This window comes from Aquarana catesbeiana, linkage group LG01 (assembly GCF_042186555.1).
Source record: "Aquarana catesbeiana isolate 2022-GZ linkage group LG01, ASM4218655v1, whole genome shotgun sequence".
NCBI lineage: Eukaryota > Metazoa > Chordata > Amphibia > Anura > Ranidae > Aquarana > Aquarana catesbeiana.
Genome location: NC_133324.1, coordinates 877,101,273 through 877,128,273, shown reverse-complemented (window position 1 = coordinate 877,128,273; position 27,001 = coordinate 877,101,273). Strand labels below are relative to the sequence as shown.

The 27,001-nt window shown below is 43.4% G+C and overlaps 1 protein-coding gene across 1 annotated transcript in view; it reads left to right on the top strand.

The window, feature by feature from the left end:
- The window catches only part of EVC2 (EvC ciliary complex subunit 2), a 321,014-nt gene extending 294,752 nt beyond the window's left edge, over nt 1-26,262 (top strand). The window contains exon 22 of the mRNA XM_073610268.1: nt 23,969-26,262. Within this exon, the coding sequence (XP_073466369.1) occupies nt 23,969-24,194 (226 nt within the window). The 3' untranslated portion in view covers nt 24,195-26,262. The remainder of the gene's footprint in view (nt 1-23,968) is intronic.
- Nucleotides 26,263-27,001: the final 739 nt, after the last annotated feature.

Genomic DNA, 27,001 nt, shown 5'->3' with positions numbered 1-27,001 from the left:
GATCTGCAAAATACTCACCATACCTCTCAGCAAATAGCTTGGGGTGTTTACTTTCCAAAATAGGGTCATTTGGGGGGGGGGGGGGGGGTTGTGCCATCTGGGCATTCCATGGCCTCTGAAACTGTGATAGGCAGTGAAGAGTGAAATCAAAAATTTACACCCTTAGAAACCCTGAAGGTGGTGCTTGGTTTTTGGAGTCCCATATGCGGCTAGGCTCCCAAAAAGTCTCACACATGTGGTATCCCCGTACTCAGGAGAAGCAACAGAATGTATTTTGGGGTGTAATTTCACATATTCCCATGGCATGTTTGAGCAATATATCATTTAGTGACAACTTTGTGCAAAAAAAAATTATTTATTCCATGGACTCGACATGCCTCTCAGCAAATAGCTTGGGGTGTCTACTTTCCACAATGGGGACATTTGGGGGGGTTTTGAACTGTCCTGGCATTTTATGCACAACATTTAGAAGCTTATGTCACACATCACTCACTCTTCTAACCACTTGAAGACAAAGCCCTTTCTGACACTATTTGTTTACATGAAAAAATATTTTTTTTTGCAAGAAAATGACTTTGAACCCTCAAACATTATATATTTTTTTTTAAAGCAAAGGCCCTACAGATTAAAATGGTGGGTGTTTAATTTTTTTTTTTTTCACACAGTATTTGCGCACCGATTTTTCAAACGCATTTTTTGGGGAAAAAACACACTTTTTTTAAATTTTAATGCACTAAAACACACTATATTGCCCAAATGTTTGATGAAATAAAAAAGATGATCTTAGGCCGAGTACATGGATATCAAACATGACATGCTTTAAAATTGCGCACAAACGTGCAGCGGCGACAAACTACATACATTTTTAAAAGCCTTTAAAAGCCTTTACAGGTTACCACTTTAGATTTACAGAGGAGGTCTACTGCTAAAATTACTGCCCTCGATCTGACCTTCGGTGATACCTCACATGCATGGTGCAATTGCTGTTTACATTTGACGCCAGACTAACGATTGCGTTCGCCTTTGCGTGAGAGCAGGGGGGGACAGGGGTGCTTTTTTTTTTCTTTCTTTTTTTTTTTGCTTTTTTATCTTATTTTTAAAGTGTTCCTTTCATTATTTATTTTTTTTAATCATTTTTATTGTTATGTCAGAGAATGTAAATATCCCCTATGATAGCAATAGGTAGTGACAGGTACTATTTTTTGAAAAAAATGGGGTCTATTAGACCTTAGATCTTTCCTCTGCCCTCAAAGCATCTGACCACACCAAGATCGGTGTGATAAAATGCTTTCCCAATTTCCCAAAGGCGCTGTTTACATCCGGCGAAATCTAAGTCATGAAATGCTCATAGCTTCCGGTTTCTTAGGCCATAGAGATGATTGGAGCCATTCAGGTCTCTGATCAGCTCTATGGTCAGCTGGCCGAATCACCGGCTGCATTCCCAGGTTCCCTGTTGGGACAGGAGAGCCAGAGAAAAACACGGAAGACGATGGGGGGGGGGCATTCCCTCCCACTGCTTGTAAAAGCAGTCTAGAGGCTAATTAGCTGCTAGGATTGCTTTTACATGAAAGCCGACCGCTGGCTGAAAAAAATGATACCAAGATGATACCTAAACCTGCAGGCATCATTCTGGTATAACCACTCAAAATCCAGCAACATACCAGTACATTACTGGTCCTTGTTGGGCATATATTGTAATCTTTTTTTTCATGCAGCCTGTGGGCTGAACGAAAAAAAGAGATTGATTGGTGGGTATGCCCACCATTAGAATACCTCCCTTCATCCACCCACTTCTAATGATGGGCATACATGCACCATTTATTGATGCCGAAGCATGGCGGCATCCGCCCCAAAAGTTAGGAGCAAATCGCTCCTCCGCCACTGCTGCCCCCCATGCTTCATTATATATCACCTCCGACATCGCTGGAGTCGCGGCTTTATGTATCGTGGGGGCAAACGCTGTTGCTGTCAAGATAAATAAATCCGCGCTGCAGCTGAATGGCGTACCTGAAAAAAAACACAGTAAACAGTAAAGTATAAAAAATTGCATACCTGAAAAGCAAACATGATAAAACATAATAACAATAAAACATTACAGAATAGAATACAGTAAAAGAGAGCAGAACAATAGAGAGAATAGAGAGAGAGAGAACAATAAAACGACAACTATTTTTGTTTTTTTATTTTATATATTTTTTTGTGTTTTTTTTTAATTTACACTTTTTTTTGTAACTGTAACCGGTTCCAGGTTCGTGTCTCTCAAAATGCGATGGCATCTTGGGAGACGCTGTGAAAGTGTGCCTAGTCTGTGCAATGCTGTACCCTACGCTAATACTCAACTAGTGTATGGTAGCGTTCCAAACATTCACCAATGCAAAGACCAGGATTGTCAGGACAGGAGGGACAATAATAGCAGGTGTCACGCCTATATCCACGTTTGCTGCAGACACGACATCTTTTTCAGGGGGGTTCGTTGGGTAGGGGTACTCGGGAGGACATAAAGAAAATGCCTCTCATCCAGCCGACTGCATTTGGTTGGGGATGTGAATGGGGGAAGTACGGGCGCTGCAGAAGTGGTGGGTTCCCAATTAGGATTGGCGAATGCAGCAGGAAGGGCATTATGGGCATGATGGGCCTGTGTTTGTCTTCTTCTTGGTGGCAGCGGGACACTACTTGTGCTTGCCACCTCACCAGCTTGAACTGCACTTATGGGACTCGCCACGTCACCAAGTGTTACTGCAGTGCTGGTTTGACTACGACCGGGGTGTACTAGGTCGCTGGTGCTTGCCAGTTCACCAAAACGCTCCCACTGTTAACGATCGCAGGGATCAGGCCTGACTCTACGAACGCTGCAGTTATGTGTTTAGTGTTTTGTAAGTGACAGTGATCGATCGATACTGCACTTGGGTGGGCTGGGCCGGGCGGAGGGGCAAAACGCAGGTGCTAGCAGGTATCTGGGCTGATCCCGCTAATACTGCGTTTTTGGGAACCCTAAACTGCTGGGGATGCTAGTATAGATCTGATCGGATCAGATATTGATCCGTTCAGATACTATACCACTGAGGGAGGTATATGGTGCGTACGTGGGTGTTAGCGCTACTGGCACTAACCTGACGCTGTCTGGGGCGACGCAGACCCTATCTGACCCTAAAACTTCACTTATATCACCGCCGGCCGATCAGGGGGTTAAACCTTTATTCGGTAATAAACGGCGGGTGCCCCTGACACTATAAAAAATAAACTAACTAACCAGCGTCACCCGTAATGGTTATACGGTGATCAGTGGTGAAAGGGTTAACTAGGGGGCAATCAGGGGGTTAAAACCTTTATTAGGTAGTATATGGGGGTCCCTGACGCTATAAAATGCTGACGGCGAACCTAAATACTTTTCTCCCTAACTAGCGTCACCAGTGACACTAATACAGCGATCAGAAAAAAGATTGCTTAGTGACACTGGCGACGGGGGGTGATCAAGGGGTTAAAACTTTATTAGGGGGGTATCCTAGACCTAAAGGGGGCTAACACTAACTGCCCTACCACTTATAACTGTCACAAACTGACATCAATGCAGTAATCAGAAAAAAAACAAAACCTGCTATTGGTGTCACTGTGACGGGGTACAGGGGGATGATCGGGGGGGTGATGGGGGGTGAAATGTGTGCCTAGTGTGTTTTACTGTATGTGTAGTGTTGTGCACTTACTCAGATGTCTTCTCTCCTCGGCGCCGAAACGGAAAATACCGACGCGAGGAGAGGTGACATCACTTCCTCTGACGCTGTTTACATTACAGCAGCAGAGGAAGATTTTCATTCGTTGGGAGTGACCACGAATGAGTGGTCTCCCCCTCAGCATGGATCGCTCCCCTAACGATGCCGACCGCCCCCGGGAAGCAGATCACGTACCAGGTACGTGATTTTGCCTGCCCGTGCCATTCTGCCGCAGTATATCTGCGTTAGGCTGTCGGCAAGTAGTTAAACATTCTGATAATATCATTTTTGTGTCAGCTTCTAGTAGCATTTTAGGAGCATTAGCGTTTTTGCAGTACATGATGAAAAAATATGTTAAAAAAAGCTGGTAGGAGCATTTTAGTAGCATTCAGCATTTTTTTCTGCTGGAAAAACGCTCCAAAAAACTACAAAAACAATTTTCCTAATGCCAACGTGGCAGCATACTAGTGATAGAGCTCCGCCTCTTGACCACTCCCTCAGGACCAGTGAATAGCATAAATGAAGGCCTAGTTAAGCCCCACCCCATTCTTGTTTTTTTCCTCACAGGAAAGTCACACGTACTGTTCATTTTCAGAACTTTAATGTCTGCAAGCAAGGCATTAAAGGGATAACACATTTAAATGGGCCACTAATCCTTCAGTTTGCACAACTTTTGAAGTATCTGTCCACAATTGTCCCTTTCAGGTCATCTAAATAAACCGTTTGTCATTCTAGCTGGGAATCCTCAAGGGAAAAAGGTTACTGCCTGGATCCTAGCAGGCTTGGTTGTGCATATAGAACTAGAGGTCGCGAGTCTCCGTCAGCGGCGGCGGAGCACTCTACCAAAGCGGTTGAAGCCTCATAGGCAGCACATTCAAGAGAATCTATGGTGCCCATCTGTAGAGGGGTATCGTGGTCGTTCCAACATTCCTACTCAAACTTGACGGAATAGACCCGGGGGCCTTGTCATCGGGGAACTTTGTAGGAAGGACTATTCAGTCCTCTGTCTCATCCTAATTGGAAGATTGGTTTGACAAGTAGATCCCACCCTGTCAGCTAGTTATTTATCACTAGTATACTGCCATGTTGGCGTCAGGAAAACGGAAAATTGTATCAAATACTTACTGTAATTTTCCTTTCCTGAGGCCAAACCATGGCAGCATACAGTCCCACCCTTATACGTTTCGGTATGTAGCTAATTACAGAGAATGGAGTGGGGCCTAACTAGGCCCTTCATTTATGCTAGTCACTGGTCCTGAGGGAGTAGTCAAGAGGCAGAGCTCTATCACTAGTATGCTGCCATGGTTTGGCGTCAGGAAACGAAAATTACGGAAGTATTTGAATTTTCCGTTTTCTTGCTGCTTGTAGACGCTGAAGCTCAAAAAATGCTAATAGCCTAAAGTAGTGGGCATGAACACATAGGATAACACTATTTAGCTTCTAGGAGCAGGGGGAAAAAATGCTAATAACAGCTTCTAGGAGCTTAAAAAAAAAAAATGCTACTGTGCATTAAATCATAACTACCATACACAAGTTAGACACTGCTTCTGTCAACAGTCATCCTCTGCATTTAACTCTGGCACAAAAAAAAAAAAAATACAGCCCTCTCATCCCTACCTCCAGTTGCAAGGGTTAAATTGTAACTACGTTTGTGGGGAAAAAAATAGCAAATAAAAGAAAAAAAATGAATATAGCGTATACAAGTAAAACAAGTCATATTGCAATTGAATGTTATTTCAATCTGCAGTGCAGTAAATTTTTGTAAAATGCAATGCAATATGGCTACCTGAAAGAGTTTTGTACACAGTTGGTGTACAGAGCGCCCCCCAGATATGTTCTGCTTGTGTGATTGGCTTACTGATTTTCCCAGAAGTCTGCACTAAGATACAGGTCAGATCTTGAGTATCCCCTGCAACAAAAATGTCATTTTTGGTGACATACTCCCAAAGGAAAATCACGTCTAAAGGGATGCAGAACCTGCAAGTTTCCTCAATAATGCCCTGCAGGTGCAGCAGCTGATTGATAATAATAAAACTACTTCCATACAGATTCACTTGGCACATGGACACAGACAGGCATACAGCTATTCTTTCAGAATGACAAAAGGTAGGAATCTGCAACAAAGTTTGTCAAAATCGCTGCTATGTATAGAGATCACTCCGAGGGGGATGTTTTTTTCTCAACAAAAGTGGAGTTACTCTTAAATGCTTTTTTTTTTTTTTTTTGCCTTGGTGTAGAGGAAGGTGTAATACTTGGACTACATTCACACCGAAAATTTAGGCCAAACTGAATCTCGGTCTTCTGATTCCTGTTGTGGCTAGGTGCTGCCAACAGTCCCATCCACCATAATGAGAGGTCACCAGCAGCCGCAGGTATTCACGGCTGTCCACACAACCAGTGATTACCTGCGGTCATGGCTGCTGGATGCACACAAAGTGCCAGCAGCTGGCTGTCTCATTATAGTGAAAGGGGCTGGCAGCCACACCTAGCCAGTCAGAACCACATCAGGAATCGGAAAATTCCTGCCACTATGATTCACACTGGTCTAAATTGTCAATGTAGCCTTACCTTTTACATCATTCTGGTAGGCTCCTTCAATTAGTATAATCGGTCCCCCACAGCCTTCTCTCTTACAGTGGGGACAGAAAATATTCAGGCCCCCTTTAATTTTTCACTCTTTGTTATATTGCAGCCATTTGCTAAAATCATTTAAGTTAATGTACAGACAGCACCCCATATTGACAGAAAAACACAGAATTGTTGACATTTTTGCAGATTCATTAAAAAAGAAAAACTGAATTGATCTAATAAAGCCATGAGTCTTTTTGGGAAAGATGCAACAAGTTTTTCACACCTGGATTTGGGGATCCTCTGCCATTCCTCCTTGCAGATCCTCTCCAGTTCTGTCAGGTTGGATGGTAAACGTTGGTGGACCTCCATTTTTAGGTCTCTCCAGAGATGCTCAATTGGGTTTAAGTCAGGGCTCTGGCTGGGCCATTCAACAACAGTCACGGAGTTGTGAAGCCACTCCTTCCTTATTTTAGCTGTGTGCTTAGGGTCATTGTCTTGTTGGAAGGTAAACCTTCGGCCCAGTTTGAGGTCCTGAGCACTCTGGAGAAGGTTTTCGTCCAGGATATCCCTGTACTTGGCCGCATTCATCTTTCCCTCCATTGCAACCAGTCGTTCTGTCCCTGCAGCTGAAAAACACCCCCACAGCATGATGCTGCCACCACCATGCTTTACTGTTGGGACTGTATTGGATGGGTGATGAACAGTGCCTGGTTTTCTCCACACATAGCGCTTAGAATTAAGGCCAAAAAGTTCTATATTGGTCTCATCAGACCAGAGAATCTTATTTCTCACCATCTTGGAGTCCTTCAGGTGTTTTTTAGCATGCGGCTTTCATGTGTTTTGCACTGAGGAGAGGCTTCCGTCGGGCCACTCTGTCATAAAGCCCCGACTGGTGGAGGGCTGCAGTGATGGTCGACTTTCTACAACTTTCTCCCATCTCCCAACTGCATCTCTGGAGCTCAGCCACAGTGATCTTTGGGTTCTTCTTTACCTCTCTCACCAAGGCTCTTCTCCCCGATAGCTCAGTAGGAAGGGTTCTGGTTGTCCCAAACATCTTCCATTTAAGGATTATGGAGGCCACTGTGCTCTTAGGAACCTTAAGTGCAGCAGGCATTTTTTTTAACCTCGGCCAGATCTGTGCCTTGCCACAATTCTGTCTCTGAGCTCTGCAGGCAGTTCCTTTGACCTCATGATTCTCATTTGCTCTGACATGCACTGTGAGCTGTAAGGTCTTATATAGACAGGTGTGTGGCTTTCCTAATCAAGTCCAATCAGTATAATCAAACACAGCTGGACTCAAATGAAGGTGTAGAACCATCTCAAGGATGATCAGAATAAATGGACAGCGCCTGAGTTAAATATATTAGTGTCACAGCAAAGGGTCTGAATACTTAGGACCATGTGATATTTCAGTTTTTTTCTTTTTTAATAAATCTGCAAAAATGTCAACAATTCTGTGTTTTTCTGTCAATATGGGGTGCTGTGTGTACATTAATGAGGAAAAAAATGTGAACTTAAATGATTTAAGCAAATGGCTGCAATATAACAAAGAGTGAAAAATTTAAGGGGGTCTGAATACTTCCTGTCCCCACTGTAGGTGCTTACAGCCATGGTCGTGTGCTTACCTATAAAATGCTCTACTAATTAATGTGCATGTATGTGATTATGCTGAGAGATCGTCCACAGCCTAATTAGAGGAGAGTGTTGGAGCCTGCCAGACCAAGGGGTAAGGTAAGTAAAATGGCCCTTTCTCTATTCCAACTGCAGAGGGGTTTTTTCCATTGTAGAGGCTATACTATAAAGCCTCTTACACATGATCGGATTTTCCGACAGGAATTTTGTGTTGACAGACTGTTGGCCTAAAATCCGACCGTTTGTACACTCTATCGGACAATTGTTGACGGATTTTCATGACACATGTTGGATGGCAGGTTTATAAATTTTTTGTGGACAACGGTTTGTTGTCAGATTTTCTGATCGTGTGTACAGAAGCCCGTCAGACAAAAGTCAAAAGTACTAACATGCATGCTCAGAATCAATGCTCACCAAACACAACATTAGCAGAAGGTGCCCATAGGGTGGCGCTAAAGAGCTTAAAAACCACGTAGTACGTCACTACGTTCGTGTTTGTTGGCTGACAATTGTGTGCCGTTTGTATGCAAGACAAGTTCATGGCCAACGCCCTTCAGACAAAAGTCTGACGCTTTGTCTGCGGAAAATCCAATCGTGTGTACGAGGCTTAAGGGTAAACTTGATCAGTTACAACCATGGTCTGCTAGGGTTAAGTCACCTTAACCCCTGGCAGACAATTCAAGATTTCAGTTTGCTGAAGATAGAACAGTGAAAAATGAGTACATTTGTCGTGAAAGATATAAAGGTGCTCCCATTGCTGGCTGGCTGACTACTTGTGTCTGGTTCAAAAACTCTGAGTCGCTGACACATGGCACGTTTTCTTTAAATTACATTTCTTAGCATGGGTTCCTATTTCTTGCACTCAGTGAAGCATTTCCCTTACTAATCTGTTATAATCAATTGATAAGCCACCAGCTCTCCTAAAAAATATAACAATTTAAAGGCATTGGCTTTGAGAGCAGAGTTCTAGAGATGTATAATAGAGATGAGAAAATTGGTAGTAGTTTGGTGAGTCTTACCATACACTAGTGAATCAAGATTAGCAGACACTTGTATTTGCTGTATTTCCTAGTCTGCTGTAGATCACTCCAGATCAGGAATCGAGTTCAGGCTTTGTTCATTGATCCACAAATAAAATAAACTGATATGTATGTGCAAAAAAAAAACAAAAAAATTACCCATGTACTATTCACAGGTGTACCTTCCACCTTCTAAATCTAGTATTGTGCTAGCTCTCAGGAAATGTGGAGGCATTCAGCAGCTCTAGTGGGGTCAGCCGTCTTGACCTCCCCTGAGTAAACTGAATCTACTCTAATGCCATTAATTCCTAAGTATAAAAGCCGCTTCAAACTCCCCATTGTGTTCGATTCAAAGTTATAAATATGTTTTTGCTTTAACATTTCTAGATAGAAAATATTTGTTTGTCCTTTATTTCTACAGTTTTTTGTATTTTGTCTTATTAGCATTTTCCTCTAGTTCATTCTTGTCAGGTTCACAGCAGAATTCGCTATTAAAAGATTTAATAAGTTCCCAGCTTTGCCAAATGTATTTGTAATGAAATTCTTTGTCTGGGCGCTTTTAACTGCACACCATTTTTTATTTCTGTGCCAAGCTCAATATTTCATGCCATACTGCTATATTGATGGTTTGAATAAATGGCTACCACGTTTGCTTTATGCGTGGCCCTGCCTCTAGGATAATGACTATCATTAATATTGTGAACACCTATATTATCATACATAGGACAAAGCACTTCCTAAAGTGGTTTGTAAGGATATTAGAAGTCTACCAGGAATTTGTAAATCATATAAATGCTTAAGATTTATACAAGGGGGGGGTTCTCATTTCCTTTTAATGTACTAGTGAAGTATATTCCTCTCCTGCCTGTTCCTGCGTTGGCTGTCTGTGACTTCCCATCTGTTGTGTGCGCTTTCTTGCACCCCCAAACTTCCTCCACTTGTGCCCCAACCCTTCGACCATATTCTACTACACATAGGCTGAACTAGAACCTTCAGGGCCCCAGTGCAAGAAACCATGAAGGGCCACCCTGACCGACCCCCCCCCTTCCATCCGAGTCCCAGGCTTCCAGTTCTGGAACAGAGTCCATGGACATCCACCCAGAACCCCGCTTCCTGTGAGCCCCCGGCAGCAAGCAGCCAATGTGCTCTGAGACTGCTGTGTCCTTCAGACACAGCTGATCATGGTAAAGGGCCAATCACAGCGGGTCATGTGATGTAAACAGACATGCCGGTTATCGAAAGTCCTTTCCTCCTGCGCTGTGTCTGTGTGAGGAAAGGAGAGCCATTAAGCAGCAACTCTGTCAATAGATTGTTTACACTAATAATCAGGGCACTGATTATCAGTGCAGCCCCATTAGTGCCACCTATCAGTGCTCATCAATGCCACCTACAGTGCCTTGAAAAAGTATTTATACCCCTTGAAATTTTCCACATTTTGTCATGTTACAACCAAAAATGTAAATGTATATTATTGGGATTTTATGTGCTAGACTAACACAAAGCGGCACATAATTGTGAAGTGGAAGGAAAATGATAAATGCTTTTCAAAATTTTTTGCAAATGTGTTGCGTTTGGCGTCCATTTGTATTCAGCCCCCCTGAGTCAATACTTTGTAGAACCACTTTTCCCTGCAATTACAGCTGCAATTCTTTTTGGGGATGTCTCTATCAGCTTTGCACATCTAGAGAGTGATATTTTTGCCCATTCTTCCTTTTAAAATAGCTCAAGCTCTGTCAGATTGGATGGAGAGCGTCAATGAATAGCACTTTTCAAGTCTTGCCACAGATTCTCAATTGGATTTAGGTCTGGACTTTGACTGGGCCATACCAATGGGTTGTACACACGATAGGATTTTCCGACAACAAATGTTGGATGTGAGCATGTTGTCGGAAAGTCTGACCGTGTGTATGCTCCATAGAACATTTGTTGGCGGAATTTCCACCAACAAATGTTTGAGTGCAGGTTCTCAAATTTTCCGACAACAAGAATTTCGATCATGTGTACACAATTCCGACACACAAAAGTCCACGCATGCTCGGAATCAAGCAGAAGAGCCGCACTGGCTATTGAACTTAATTTTTCTCATCTGTTCTTACGTGTTGTACATCACCGTGTTCTTGACATACGGAATTTCCAACAACATTTGTGTGATCGTGCGTATGCAAGACAGGTTTGAGCCAACATCCTTCGGAAAAAAATCCACGGTTTTGTTATCGGAAAATCCTATCGTGTGTACATAGAGTAACACATGAATATACTTTCATCTAAACCATTCCATTGTAGCTCTGGCTTTATGTTTAGGGTTTTTGTCCTGCTGGAAGGTGAATCTCCGCTCCAGTCTCAAGTCTTTTGCAGACTCTAATGCCCTGTACAGACGGTCGGATTTTCTGATGGAAAACGTGTGATAGGACCTTGTTGTCGGAAATTCCGACCGTGTGTGGGCTCCATCACACATTTTCCATCGGAATTTCCGACACACAAAGTTTGAGAGCATGCTATAAAATTTTCCGACAACAAAATCCGTTTCGGAAATTCCGATCGTGTGTACACAAATCCGACACACAAAGTGCCACGCATGCTCAGAATAATTTAAGAGACAAAAGCTATTGGCTACTCCCCCCGTTTATAGTCCTGGCGTACGTGTTTTACGTCACCGCGATTAGAACGATCGGATTTTCCGACAACTTTGTGTGACTGTGTATGCAAGACAAGTTTGAGCCAACATCGGTCGGAAAAAATCCATGGATTTTGTTGTCGCAATGTCCGATCAATGTCCGACGATGTGTACGGGGCATAACAGGTTTTCTTCTAATGCCACGTACACATGAGCGGACTTTACGGCAGACTTGGTCCAGCGGACCAGAGTTCGCCAAACAATCCGACCGTGTGTAGGCTTAGGCGGACTTTTCCGGCAGACTTTTTCCCAAAAGCCCGCCGGACCTAGATTTGAAACAAGTTTTAAATCTTTCCGTCAGACTCAGTTTCTGGCGGAAAGTCCGCTCGTCTGTGTGCTGGTCCAATTGACCAGATACGACGCGAGGGCAGGGTATTGCATTTCGCGCTCGCTGCAATAGGAAAACCAAATTTTCCTATTGTGGCGAGCGCGGGGCATACCAGGCCATTAGGTCTGGTATGGATTATAAAGGGAAGCCCCTACACCGAAAAAACGGCGTGGGGTCCCCCCTAAAATCCATACCAGACCCCGATCCGAGCACGCAGCCCAGCCGGTCAGGAAAGGGGGTGGGGACGAGCGAGCGCCCCCCCCTCCTGAACCATACCAGGCCGCATGCCCTCAACATGGGGGGGTGCCTTGGGGGAGGGGGGCCCTGCGGGGCCCCCCCACCCCAAAGCACCTTGTCCCCATGTTGATGAGGACAAGGGCCTCTTCCCGACAACCCTGGCCGTTGGTTGTCGGGGTCTGCGGGCGGAGGGCTTATCTGAATCCGGGAGCCCCCTATAATAAGAGGGCCCCCAGATCCCGGCCCCCCACCCTATGTGAATGAGTATGGGGTATATGGTACCCCTACCCATTCACCTAGGGAAAAAGTGTCAATAAAACACACTACACAGGTTTTTAAAATAATTTATTAAACAGCTCCGGGGGGGTCTTCCTCCGTCTTCGGGGGTCTTCTTCCGGCTTCGGGGGTCCCTCCGGTTCCTCTTCTCCCGGTGTTCCAGTTCTTCGGCCGGCTCCTCGGCTGTCTTCAGGCCACTCTCTTGCCAGCAGAGGTCCCTACTTCTGGGCTTCTGGGCTTCTTGGCTTCTTGTCTTCTTCCCTCTTCTCTTCTCCAGATGTTGACACGACGCTCTCTCCGGCTGGACTGCTCTCTGAGGGCTCCGTTGTGACTTATATAGGCGGAGGAGACCCCGCCCCCTTATGATGTCACAGTCCCTGGGCATGCTGGGACTGTGACGTTTTAGGGGGCGTGGTCAACATCACCCGGTGACCACACCCCCTAAAACGTCACAGTCCCAGCATGCCCAGGGACTGTGACATCATAAGGGGGCGGGGTCTCCGCCTATATAAGTCACAACGGAGCCCTCAGAGAGCAGTCCAGCCGGAGAGAGCGTCGTGTCAACATCTGGAGAAGAGAAGAGGAAAGAAGCCAAGAAGCCCAGAAGTCCGGACCTCCGCTGGCAAGAGAGCGGCCTGAAGACAGCGGAGGAGCCGGCCGAAGAACTGGAACACCGGGAGAAGAGGAACCGGAGGGACCCCCGAAGCCGGAAGACCCCCAAAGCCGGAGGAAGACCCCCCCCCGGAGCTGTTTAATAAATTATTTTAAAAACCTGTGTAGTGTGTTTTATTGACGCTTTTTCCCTAGGTGAATGGGTAGGGGTACCATGTACCCCATACTCATTCACATAGGGTGGGGGGCCGGGATCTTGGGGCCCTCTTATTATAGGGGGCTCCTGGATTCCGATAAGCCCCCCGCCCGCAGACCCTGACAACCAAAGGCCAGGGTTGTCGGGAAGAGGCCCTTGTCCTCATCAACATAGGGACAAGGTGCTTTGGGGTGGGGGGGCCCCGCAGGGCCCCACCTCCCCCAAGGCACCCCCCCATGTTGAGGGCATGCGGCCTGGTACGGTTCAGGAGGGGGGGCGCTCGCTTGTCCCCACCCCCTTTCCTGACCGGCCGGGCTGCATGCTCGGATCGGGATCTGGTATGGATCTTAGGGGGGACCCCACGCCGTTTTTTCGGCGTAGGGGGGGCTTCCCTTTAAAATCCATACTAGACTTAAGGGCCTGGTATGACCCGTGGCGGGGCTCGCAAGGTGTCAATCTCGCCGATAAAAGCGGCAAGATTGACTTCTTTTTCTAGTCCGTTCAAAATGAACGGACTTGTCCATGTGTGGTCAAGTCCGTTCATTCTGAAAGTCCGCCGCAACTCCGGCGAAAGTCTGTCGGAAAGACGGGTGGACTTAGCCCGCCATAAAGTCCGGTCGTGTGTGGGCAAGTTCGTCCGTTTTAAAGTCCGGCGCACCTGGTGGACAACGTCCGGCGAAAAGTCCGCCGAGCAAAGTCTGCCGTAAAGTCCGCTCGTGTGTACGTGGCATAAGATTGCCCTCTATTTGTCTCCATCTATCCTCCCATCGACTCTGACCAGCTTCCCTGGCCCTGCTGAAGAAAAGCATCGCCACAACATGAACGACTAATAGTTGTCCTGTGGACAGATTCTCCCACTTGACCTGTGGATCTCTGCAGCTCCTCCAGAGTTACCACGGGCCATTTGGCTGCTTTTCAGATTAATGCTCTCCTTGCCAGGCCTGTCAGTTTAGGTGGACGGCCATGTCTTAGTAGGTTTGCAGTTGTGTCATACTCCATTTTCCATTTTTGGATGATGGATTGAACAGTGCTCAGTGAGATGTTCAAAGCTTGGGATACTTTTTTCAACCTAACCCTGCTTTAAACTTCTCTACAACTTTATCCTTGACCTGTCTGGTGTGTTCCTTGGCCTTCATAATGCTTTTTGTTCACTAAGGTCCTCTAACAAACCTCTGGGTGCTTCACAGAACAGCTGTATTTATACTGAGAATAAATTACACACAGGTGGACTATATTTACTAATTAGGTGACTTCTGAAGGCAATTGATTCCACTAAAGTTTATTTAGGGGTATCAGAGTAAAGGGGGCTGAATATAAATGCACACCACACTTTTCAGATATTTATTTGTAAAAAATTTACTTCACAATTATGTGAGACTTTGTGTTGGTCTGTCACATAAAATCCCAATAAAATACATTTATATATTTGGCTGTAACATGACAAAATGTGGAAAACTTCAGGGGGTATGAATACTTTTTCAAGGCACTGTATTAGTGCTGCCTGTCAGTGCCTCCTCAGCACGTCTCTCTCATACAGCCCATATCCTGCACTGACAGTTCCCTATTCCTCCTTCCATGTACAGATGGAAGAGGAGAGAGCCAATCTGCTCCTCCCCCCCCCCCCCCCACCCCTCTCCTCCTGTGTGCACCATAGGAAGTATGAAGCCCAGCAGCTGAATGATCAAAGGAGGAGAGAGGTTGGAGAAGAAGGAGCAGACCGGCTCTCACCTCTTCCATCTGTGTGAGGTAGGGGGAATTGTCAGTACAGGCTCTGGGCTGTATGAGAGAGACACTCTCAGCTAAGAGCCTTGCAGCCAGCAACCTCTCTGGGCCCCCCAACAGTGGCGGAACACCAAGGCCGGGTCGCAAGTGTGAACCTTGCAAACCTGATAGTTCTGCCACTGCTACTACAACTACCTTTATTATATATCTAAATAGATGCCATCTCAAGAAAATGTGAGACTTTAAGCTGATCATCCACTAATCAAATCACCTTTAGATCTACCATCAACTATGTAGTGCAAAGGTCAGCCAGATTAGCATAAATGAATGGATTGTTAAAGTATATCCTTATATTACACCATTTTGGGAAACCTAACGGAGATTGTATAGTGTATGGTAAGCTGAAGGCAAATGTGGAGTGCACAACCAAATTCATTGCTATTCTATTTATGTTCCTGAATTTTGCCTAGTAAATAGGATAGTGGCTGCCTCTAATGCCAGTAAATTTACAATTCTGGTATCTGTTACCAGTAATGGGGGTAATATATAATGCCCACTCAGCTTCTTATAGGAAATATAAAAACTATTCACTGTTGGCCTTTGCTGTCTGTAAATACTGTCTGCCTCTGGTATCAGTTAAATTAGAAGTCCAACCTCTGGATGCTCTCGAACACAGGAGACATTATTTACACCAAGCTGATCTGTTTTATAGGTAAATTTGAAGGAAATTATTAAAAAGTTAATACTTTTCTTAAACTGTTTGTTTAAAATTACATGTGGCAGACGCATTAGGTATACATCTAGGCCCATATTATATTTATTTGGCATGTCCGCTTATCCCTTTCATCTCCTAATACCCCATCCCTCAACACTTCACTGTCTTCATAAATCTTAATGTGGCAGAAAGGCAGGTGTGTATTTTTGGAGTGCCGTTTATAAACACCCTTTCAGAAAACACAAATGGCAGCCAGTGCTCTTCTGAATGCATTTAATCATTGGATAGCTCAAATCACAGACATAATGTACAGAGCAAATAATGACTTATTACAGAGATAAAAAATGTAAATACTTCTAAGAAGAATTTGTCAATGAAGTTAAAGGCTAGGTTCACACTAATGCGGTTAGGGTTCCTGCACCCCATTAAAATCGCACTGCTCTTGCTATCTGCAGCAGGTGTCAGTGCACGCTTGACTACACCCCAAACATTTGGTGTGTGTTTGCCGGCACAGGATCGCATGGTATAAAACGATCATGTGATCTGGTTGCAGTGTAGTTCCAAAATTGATGCATGCACGTCTTTGGTGCCAGGCGGTGTGAATTAAGCCCATTCAAAATCAGATCGTACCGCACTGTCGCATGTGAATTGAACAGGAATTCGGTGCGGTTATTGTGCGATTCATATGTGATTCATAGCGTGAACTGAACCTAAATGAATGAAGGGATCGTAGGCAGCAGCAGCAGATTCATGGTAAGGTATTTTAATTGATTCTAGGATTGTTTTTAACTTTTTCATACAACCTTCTTCTCCTGTACATCTTGTCTCCATCCCGTCTCTACATGACATGTAAATTACCCTTCACTGCCCTTATTCTGCACATTAACTCCCTCCCATCTCCACCCTCCCACTGTATGTGACCTGATCATTAATCATGCGCTGCATCTAGTGCACCAATACAAAGCTAAATGTACAGTATATAGTATACCACCTCAATACCAGCATGTCTCTCCATTTCCAATGAATTAACATGGTGAGCTGAGCTACTGAAAGATAGTTACTTGAACAACTTCATTGCTTTTGCTGTGAACATTGAAGATGAATTGCTCCATAGCTATAGGGGTGTCACTGAATATGTAAATAACTGATACTAATATATCTGTATAACATACATGTACAGATAGATAGATTATCTATCTATCTGCAGCAGGTAAAATAAGTATTGACATGACATTTTCACCCCATGTCGGTAACAAACCATGCAATCCATACATACAAAGAAACCAAAACAAATAAGTTCATAAATTAAATTATGTGTAATAAAATGGAATGGCACAGGGAAAAAGTATTGAACACGTGAAGAAAGGGTGGTGCAAAAAGGCATGGGAAGCCAAGACACCAGCTGAAATCTATCAGTAATTAGAAAGCAATCCTGCCCCTTCACAGTGTTAATCAATATCAGCTGGTTCAGTTTCCTATAAAAGATGGCCTATAAAAAGGTGTCTCATTACCAAGGTGTCACACAAGAAACATCTCATGATGGGTAAAAGCAAAGAGCTCTCTCAAGACCTTTGCAACCTTATTGTTGCAAAACATACTGATGGTATTGGTTACAGAAGGATTTCTAAACTTCTGAATGTTCCAGTGAGCACTGTTGGGGTCATAATCTGGAAGTGGAAAGAACGTTATGTCACCATAAACTGGCCACGACCAGGTGCTCCTCACAAGATTTCTGACAGAGAAGTGAAAAGAATTATCAGAGTTGTCCAAGAGCCAAGGACCACTTGTGGAGAGCTTCGGAAAGACCTGGAATTAGCAGGAACAGATGTTTCAATGAAAACAATAAGTAATGCACTCAGTCGCCATTGGCCTGTATGCACGCTCACGACGCAAGACTCCATTGCTGAATAAAAGCATGTTGAAGCTTGTTTAAAGTTTTCTGCACAACATTTAGACAAGCCTGTGAAATACTGAGAGAATATAGTCTGGTAAGATAAGACCAAAATGGAACTCTTTGAATGCAATAATACACACCATGTTTGGAGGTCAAATGGTGCTGCACATCACCCCAAAAACACCCCCATACCAACAGTGAAGTTTGGAGGTGGGAACATCATGGTGTGGGGCTGCAAACTTCATATCATTGAATGAAGGATAAATGGAAAAATATACCAAGACATTCTTGATAAAAAATCTGCTGCCATGTACCAGGATGAAAGAGATGAAACAAGCATGGACATTTCAGCAAGACAATGATCCCAAACACAAAGCCAAGAAAGCTTTCAATTGGTTTCAAAGAAGGAAAAAAAAGCTGCTAGAATGACCTAGCCAATTACCTGACTTGAATCACTTAGAAAATCTATGGAGAGAACTTAAGATCACAGTTCGTAGAAGAGGCCCATGGAACCTTCAAGATTTGAAGACTGTGTGGAAAATGGGCTAAAATAACACCTGAGCAATGCATGTGACTAGTTTCCCCATACTGGAGGCATCTTGAAGCTGTCATTACCAACAGAGAATTTTGTACGACGTATTAAAATATATTTCAGTTGGCATGCTCCAATGCTTTTTTCCCTGTGTCATTCCATTTTACTACACATAACTTAATTTCTGAACTATTATTTGTTTTGGTTTCTTTGCATGGATTGCATGGGCTTACAGCAATTCTGTCCTGTATCCCAGTCTACCTTGGCATCAGTACCTTAAATGCAGAAACCCACAACAGGAGAAATGGGGACTTCACGATGCCCAGAAGACATCATTGCGTGGATTTTTACCTACGTGTGGTGAAAATTTCACATCAATATCACCTTTAGAAATATATTTATCTAGAAAAATAGTGACGTGTTCAATACTTGTTTTATCCGCTGTATATAATACACTTAAAAGTACCCTCTAGTCAAACTTGAAAATTCAACTTTTAACATACAATTGGTGAACATCGCTTCCCTGATAAGTAGTTCAATTTTTCATCCATATATCCATTGATATTTAGTTACAATTCTTGCTGGGAACTTGGTCTAAGGCCTCATAATAACCTTCTAAAAACACCAGCAGCTTTGCTACTGTAGCTAAATGACATTACCCAACACAGTAACAAAAGATTTACATGTTGGGGGATAAGCGGTGACCTACCTTCATCTCCAATGGCGGCCAATAAAGAAAATATTGACATTATAGATGGGGATAATTCAAGCTGAGGAGAGGTGATATTAGGCTGACAAGTGCAGAGACCCTGGCTGGGGCATAAGCCACAGGCGAATGTGATCTCCCTAAAAAGAGATCAACACATCTGGTAAGCGGCAGTAGTTTCTCTGGTGGAAAAATCTTTCTATCCCAAACCTATCACTACTTCTTGGGTGTTTTTCGTTTGAAGTCACCAATAAACAGTGAACTGAGGACATCTTATACTATTGGGAATATCACTTGAATGTGGAATCAGCTTTTTTAAGAACTTACAGTTTGGTGTGGACCCTTCAGAGGACTCTTAGCTTGTTTTTTTTTATTGTGTTATTTTTTTTTATTCTTATTGTTACTTATGTCCAATACTTTCAGCTTATATGGTCATATTTTGGACCCACGTACGTTAGTGTCTTCTACTATTTTTGAATGAGAGTGATCATTTCCTCCATCTGATAGGGACACATGTTGTATGGGAATATATGTTACCACACTTTTAAAACCTCATGCTGCGCAGCTTACCGTTTTGATAATGTATCTTTACCTGTCAATTGTCTCCCCTCTGTCCGTTATGAGACCCGAAAAACTGCAGATTCTGTGGGTGGGTCTGTTGTCTGGAGCTCGGTGGGTGGAGTCGTGATGTCAGTACACTCCCCGCCCATCTCTACACTCCCCTTGACCAGGCATCGATATTTCTTACACTGAACTTCTGCTGGTCTTGTGGATTATGCCCCATGATCACTAACATCCAGTCAAAACCCAGAAAAGTCACCACATGACTTCAGCATGCCCAATCATGCTGAGGTGTGGAGCAGCCAATCCTGGGAGAGCTGGAGAAGAAAGGAGGGGATCTGAAGTGCACAGAATTCCTCTCTCACACTCGTGCATGAGATATGTAAATATGTAACCTGTCACTCACAGCAAGGGGGAGAAACAAACTCCTATTTCTCTTTCTGACCATTTTTATATCACTGAGAAAAGATAAGAGGATTGCTCACAGCTGGATTAACTCTTCGTGGCAAGACTGGGTACAGATGACATGAAATCCTATACTGTACAAGGTGCAAGCCTTAATTAAATTTTTTTTTTTTCGTGTTTATATCCACTTTTATATACAAATCCAAACAGTTCATCACCAGATTGAAAAAAACAGAAATAGCTTCAAGCTTAAGCACATGTTTTAAAGGACAGCGGGGTGTTTATAAATGAGTGTGACCAGATCTGCGCCTGAACAGAGAGCCTTAATTACTCTGACACCAGGAAAACACAGTCGAGTAGAAAACGAGCAAGAAAAAGGGAAATGAGGGGGGAGGGGGGGGAGACAAATAAGAAGGATCAGAATGGGTTACAGGGGAAGGGGTATGACAGGGTGGTGTGGAATGGAACTATGCTACCTTGTATCACAGTATAGACCAGCCCAAGGGCTAATTAAACATGTTAAATGGCTAACAGGGACTGTTTTAAGTATTTAGGTAGTCCACATTTGCTCAAATTTTCAAAGTATTTTGAGAATTGCAACCATCCTTTTATTTATAAAAAATGTTTTGGCACAAAAAAATACTCAGGGGACTTTACATTCAACCTATGCAAATCTTCATGACCCAAAACTACTAAAAAGCAGTCATATTTTTTGTACAAAAAATATAAATTCAGTCATAAAGTGATTATAAAACGATATCTAAAAACGTTAAAATGACTACAGGTCTCTCTATAGTGGCTGTATCTACATCTGGTCTTGAGTATATTCTAACCTAACTGAAATAGTTTACAGAATGCCAGCGCTTATGAAATAGTTAAAACACTGTGACTAGAAAACAAAGATTAAAAGGAAAGCAATGAACGCAAAGTACATAGATGCTTTAAAGATGTTTTTTTTTTTTCTTCTTTAAAAAAAAAAAAAAAACCTTTTCTGAGGATTATGGATCATGGACAGGCAATCCCCAGATCAATTTCTACTCCCTGTGGCATGAAATATAGCAGAGAGAAGAGCGGTAATGTGTGGAGACAGATAATTTGATGGTGTGCATGTATTCCATTGCATATCTGAGTTTGTGCCTCGTTGTCACATGACTCGTCTACAGCATCCATTAACACTTGGGAATTGGATGCTGCTTTAGGTAATGGAGTAGTAGAGGTAGCTCCAAGATATTGTTCATGCTGTGATTGCTGTGTGCAGCGGCCCTTGGCGACTCTATCAAGCTTCATAAAAATACCCAAGCTTCAGATGGGGGAAGAAATTTTAAAAAAGGAAGTGTGTTTATAGCTGTTATTTCCATACAGCCGTAGTTTTACTCCCTCTACATAAGATTACTCTGAAATGTAAAGAGCAAAAGGAAAACTGTAAAAAAAATGTAGCTGCTGACTTTTAATAAACACACACTCACCTGTCCCACGGTCCAGCGATGCGGCCGCCCGAAGCCTAACTTCTCTCCCTTTTCTTTCCACGGCACCGGCATTGCAAGTGTGGGCACCCGGCTGTCACAGACGGCAGCTTCACAGCCCGGTGCGCACGGCGCATGCACGTCTTGAATGGCTGGGCAATCTTCTGGGACCTGTGACATGTCTTAGAAGATTGCAGGGAGGGAGGAGGAGTCGCCTAGGCGGCGTGACCGGAAGTGGGAGCTGGGTACCTGTCAAAACTAGGTACCCGCTCTCCCCCCAGCCCCCCAAAAAAATGACATGCCAAATGTGGCATGTGAGGGGGTCAGGAGTTCTTAAAGGGGAAGTTCCACTTTTGGGTGGAACTCCGCTTTAAGCGTACAGTCTTCTTTAGATCTACCAACCAAGGCCTACCTGATTGGATAACAATTGTATAGGTTTGGTAGGTCTAAGATCTAAACTTAAGGTGAAACTCCAAGAAAAATCTATTTTTTTAAATTAAATTGGGGCAGCTAGGTCCCCATCTGTACATTGTTTGTCATTTCAAGGTGTGTTGTTGGGGTGCTGTTAAATATTATTGCCACTGAATCCCACTACACTACAGACCACCCATTACCACAATACATGTGTGCAGCCTGTCTCAAGGTTTTTTCACTTAAATGGCTTATTGACAGTTTTGCGTTCCTTCAAATTTCACCATTTCTGAAAAAAAAGCAAATGTTTACTGTTTTTACCTAATACAGTTTTATCTTTTAGATTAGTAAGTATTGTTAAAGTTATGTTGTGTTTGGGTGTGCTAATAATGACTTTATTGTTTTTTTTTTTTAATATATCTTTGATAAACAGTTGCACAACTATCATGGGGAGCACCTGCCATACTTGTAGGCCTTTTCAGTCATCCATGAAGCAGGGTTGCCAACCTCCCGCACCTTTTTTTACTGACAAAACATGCAAAGTTTACTGACAAAGACAATCAATATTTATACCGTATAAACACGATATGGAAACACTGACAATACCCTTAACACATAATTCGCCTGGTTTACACTTACAAAAGTCAACACAGCACGACAAATTATCAGCCCCTGATATTTACGGTCAGTTGAAAAGTCACTGATTTTTTACAAACTGTCATCAAATTGTTGGGAACCCTGCCATGAATGCAACAAAGAGAAAAGGCGGCACATCCAGAGATGAAGAAAAATTTGTTGGTTTATTGTAGAATCAAAGGTTAAAAAACATGACACATGAGGGATCCACACTGTTCAGCAGACGCGTTTCACACAAAGTGCTTAATCAGCTCATCATCTCTGGATGTGCCGCTTTTTCTCTTTGTTGCATGGATTTCCCAGGTTGCGGACCTTGGTAGGCACCCTTTTGTTGATACAGCAGTATCAAGAGATCTTTAATTTGCAGACAGCCTTGGAGTTGTGTACATTCTACAACTCTGCCATGAAGCCTGGTCAAAATACTCCTAATGTTTACATTCCCACTTCCTAACTTAGGGCTTCAACAAAATGGCCACTGAGCCGCCTTCTTTGAAGACAACTAAATCATCTTTTTAGCTATCTTCAAGCAAGGAGCCACGGTATCCATTTTATTGTAGACCATATCCTTAAAATAACGCAGTACCTAAAAATGTAAAAACTGGGAATATTTCAGCCAGCCTTCATGGGTGACAGAAAAGGCCTACAGGTATGACAATTGCATTTAAACAATATTTTTACAAATGGCACATTGTTTTTTAAACTATCGGAGCTCCTTGTCTGCATGAGCCAGTTTATGTAAAAGGTGATCTTGGCCTTTACAGGTCCTGTGTTTTCAGGAAAAATATAGTTTGGGGGGGATTCTTTACTTTCAAAGCACACTTGTGCGACTTGTCCTGCCACTTGGGACTGCAAAGTCGTACCCCATGACTTTCAATGAGTACCGTTCATATCTGTGTGACTTCAAAGTAGTCCCTGCACTACTTTGGCCTGATTTTGATGCAACTTGAGGTCCATAGACCTCAAGATTACACAAGCATTGCTTCAAGTCACATCAAAATTGCATCAAAGTCACAGCAAAAAATCGCAGCAAAGTCGCACGACTTTCAGGTTGCACAAGTGTGAAAGGGGCCTAAATGGAAAAACTGTGAAAATAGCAACAATGGTCTGGAAACTTGAGGTGAAAAATGGGAGGCAGAGCCTGGCATCAAAAGGATTAAAGGCTCATAGTCCTCCAGGATGTTCTTATCAGAGCTTGTTAGAGAACTCAAGAAATAGACTATCTTTGCGACCTGCCTCTATTTAAATATGCAGTTCAAGAATATACTGTTAGCCTTGGTTCACATCTACGCATGAAGCATATAAGGCAGCCTATTCATTTCATTCATTGCTGCCTTACCTGCCCGAACATTGGGGACTTGTCTTTTTTTATTTCTACCTATGTTGAGCACGAGCTAACTTTATTGAGCTTTTGTAAATTATGAGTATTAGAAGCCCTGTGTAAGCTCCAGGTTGTCTTTGTAGCTTTCAGAAGGTTGAAGATGTGTAAGAGGCGGGGGGGGGGGGGGGATGAGGCCAGAAGTGAGGTCCGTAAAAGATGGGTAAAGTCTCACTTGCAGGTCTTGTCCCCCATCCTTTGACTTGACAGTGAAAGGAGAAACGAGACACTGTTTGACTTATCTCTCTGTCACTCTGCTGTTTATATGAAACTAACCTTGGTGTGATTTGTTTTAGCATCCTGAAGAAGAAGAAGTTGCGTCCAGTGAAGCGAGTCTCATTCTCACACCCGGGAAGTTTTACCAAGCTGCTTCAGTCCAGTGCGGAAGCCTTAGATATTCCTGATGTTGAAGAAAACTTGTATGTATTTCGAGTTCCCAGTGACTCTCCTAGCCCTCAAAGCAAACCTAAGAAGAAGAGGAGCTTTCTGAACTCCAAGAAGTCAGCTGCTGTTCTAACTTAGGAAAGCCACATGGGTCCAGGCCTGGGATGGAAACATTTCTGGGGAGACAGCAGACTACCTATCATTATCTAATCATATTTCCAGGCAAGGCTGTTCAAAGAATCTCCCTAGTGACAACGAAAGATCAGCCTGTCTTTGTACCTATCTCCAAGCCAGCAGAACTCCTATCTGGAAAAAAAAAGCTGATTTAACATAAGGACCCATGGAAATCCCTACATACAACTAAATAATAGTTTTAATATTATTGACAGCCACATTCGGTCCTAGTAGATGTCCAAAGAACATCAGTACAAAACTCCTAAGGGGTTTAATGAAGATGTTTTTGATTTTTTTTCACATATTTATTCAATGTAACCTAATTTTATAAGCTATGATATATCAGCACTTTGTACAGAGAATCATTACCTACACTGTATAATGTGTGCTTATTCTAGAAATTTTCACAATTATTGTATACATCAATGCAAAGAGTGTGTACAAAGTGGAGTAACCAATAGCAGCCAGTATAGTTCAGTTTGTTGAAGTCACATCAGTGAAAATGAAATTCTGATTGGTCGCCAGTGATTGTTGCACCTTGCTCTCGGCCTTATTAAAGCCTAATTAAACTTTTTATTTATTTTTAGTGTTAGAATATCAGGCATACTTCCACAGCAGTGTGCTCAAGATTTGGACCACTGGGCTCTGTGTAAGGACAGCTGTTTGGAACTCCAGTTTTCCCATGCACCCCCTACACAGACACAACTACTGTGCTGCAATCTACAAAACTTATCATAAAAGTGCAATTAAAGCGGGGGGTTCACCCACACCGCCAAAAAAAAAAATATTAAAAGCCAGCAGCTAAAAATACTGCAGCTGCTGACTTTTAATACATGGCCACTTACCTGTCCCAGGGTCCAGCGATGTCGGCAGGGGACGTCGAGAACCCGCTCGGTTCTCGGCAGCTGCCGCTGCCATCCTAGGTGAGGGAATCAGGAAGTGAAGTGTTGCAGCTTCACTTCCCGGTTCCCTACTGCGCATGCGCGAGTCACGCTGCGCGTCCCAAATGGTCCCCGCTCTCTCCTGGGAGCTGTGTGTTCCCAGGAGACGGTGGGGACGGGAAGAGGCGTAGACTCCCATGGGAGTCTATGCCGGAAGTGGGTGCAAATACCTGTCTTAGACAGGTATCTGCACCCCCCTCCCCCCTGAAAGGTGCCAAATGTGACACCGGAGGGGGGGAGGGTTCCGAAAAGCGGAAGTTCCATTTTTGTGTGGAACTCCGCTTTAACTCCTGGCAACCAGTCAGAATTCAATTTACTCATTCAAATCAGTTGAAGATGGAGTTTGTGTTTCTGTGGGTGCTGTATTTTTCTCCTTGCATTCACCTATGGAATTTGGGCAAAATTCACATGGGCAGTTGGGGCCACCTGTCAAGCTCGTCCAATTAAGGTCATGGGACTACACCACAACCAAGGTATTAAATGTAAAAACCCCCTTGGGATCTGGGAAAAAATCCAGCCATTCAGGAGGGGAAGTATTGTCTCCTGAATGCCCGCAACCACCACTCAGCCCCCTCTGATAAGCAATCTACTTAAGATCTCTTTTCAGAGGAGCAGTAAAGGCTGCCGCCTGTGTGAACGAGGCCTAATCATTTTACTGTAATGTTTAAAGTGGTAGTAAACTCCGCTTTGTTACTTTTACCTACAGGTAGATTAAAGTTTACCTGTAGGTAAAATGAATATCTCCTAAACATGCTCCATTTAGGAGATGTTTGCATGTTTTGCAGCTGGTGAGGTCACCAGCGCATGGGCACTGTGCTCTAAATTAAATGTAAATGTGCCGTAAATTCAAAGTTCTATGCTCATAACTCTTGTGCACATGCGTGGGAGTGACGTCATCGTGGCCCGGCCATTCAAATTGACAGAGCCCGCAAACCTGGGAGGAAGACCAGGTGAAGATGGAAGCCATGGCAATGGTGATAGCACACCACAGATTTTTTAAGCCTGATGAAGCAGACCATTAAAACCCCCTGAAATCTGGCAGCTGTCTATTTGTTGATTTATGACAAAATAAACTCTTCATGGTCTCTCAACATTTGATCTGGTACTCCTTTATTTTTCCTGAACTGTCCAGCCGTGCCCTAAATATAAACAGAGTATGAAGTGAGGGGGCGCTATACACAAGTAAATGGTGCAATAGTGACTAAAATACACAATAATTCATTTTAAAACAAATAAATACAATATGCTCCTAAATAAAGTGCATAAATTCATAAAGTGCAAGAAAACATATTGTGCTTAAAAAAAAGTTAATTTGTGCTCTTCTTAAACAAAGGTTCTTGATTCTTCAATATGAGGCGTTATTAAACTATCACCACCAATTTCATTTGCTGCCAGTGTGCTCTACTGGAATAACACTCACCAGACTGTCATGACGGCTTTAACTAAAAAGTTCAAACATTGCTTGAATGCTTGGATTTCCCTATAGCTCTTCACATATAACCAATACTGTTGTAATGTTAGGATCGCCGCCGCTCCGCTCAAGCCCTGGAGCTGACGTGCGTTCCACATGCCAAATGTTTAGAACCTGAATGGAGGGTCCCGGAAGTGACGTGACTGAAAATTGCGTCTCGACGTACATTTCATCAAATAGCATCATCATGAACCTTGTCTTCCGGTTCTAAACATTCAGCAAGTGAAACGCACGCCGGCTCAAGGGCTTGAACAGAGCGGCGGTTAACCTAACATTCCAACAAAATTTCTAGTGCTGGGCAGGGCACCATATTATGTAAGCATGTTTTTAAATATATTTTAATAAATGGTAATACACTA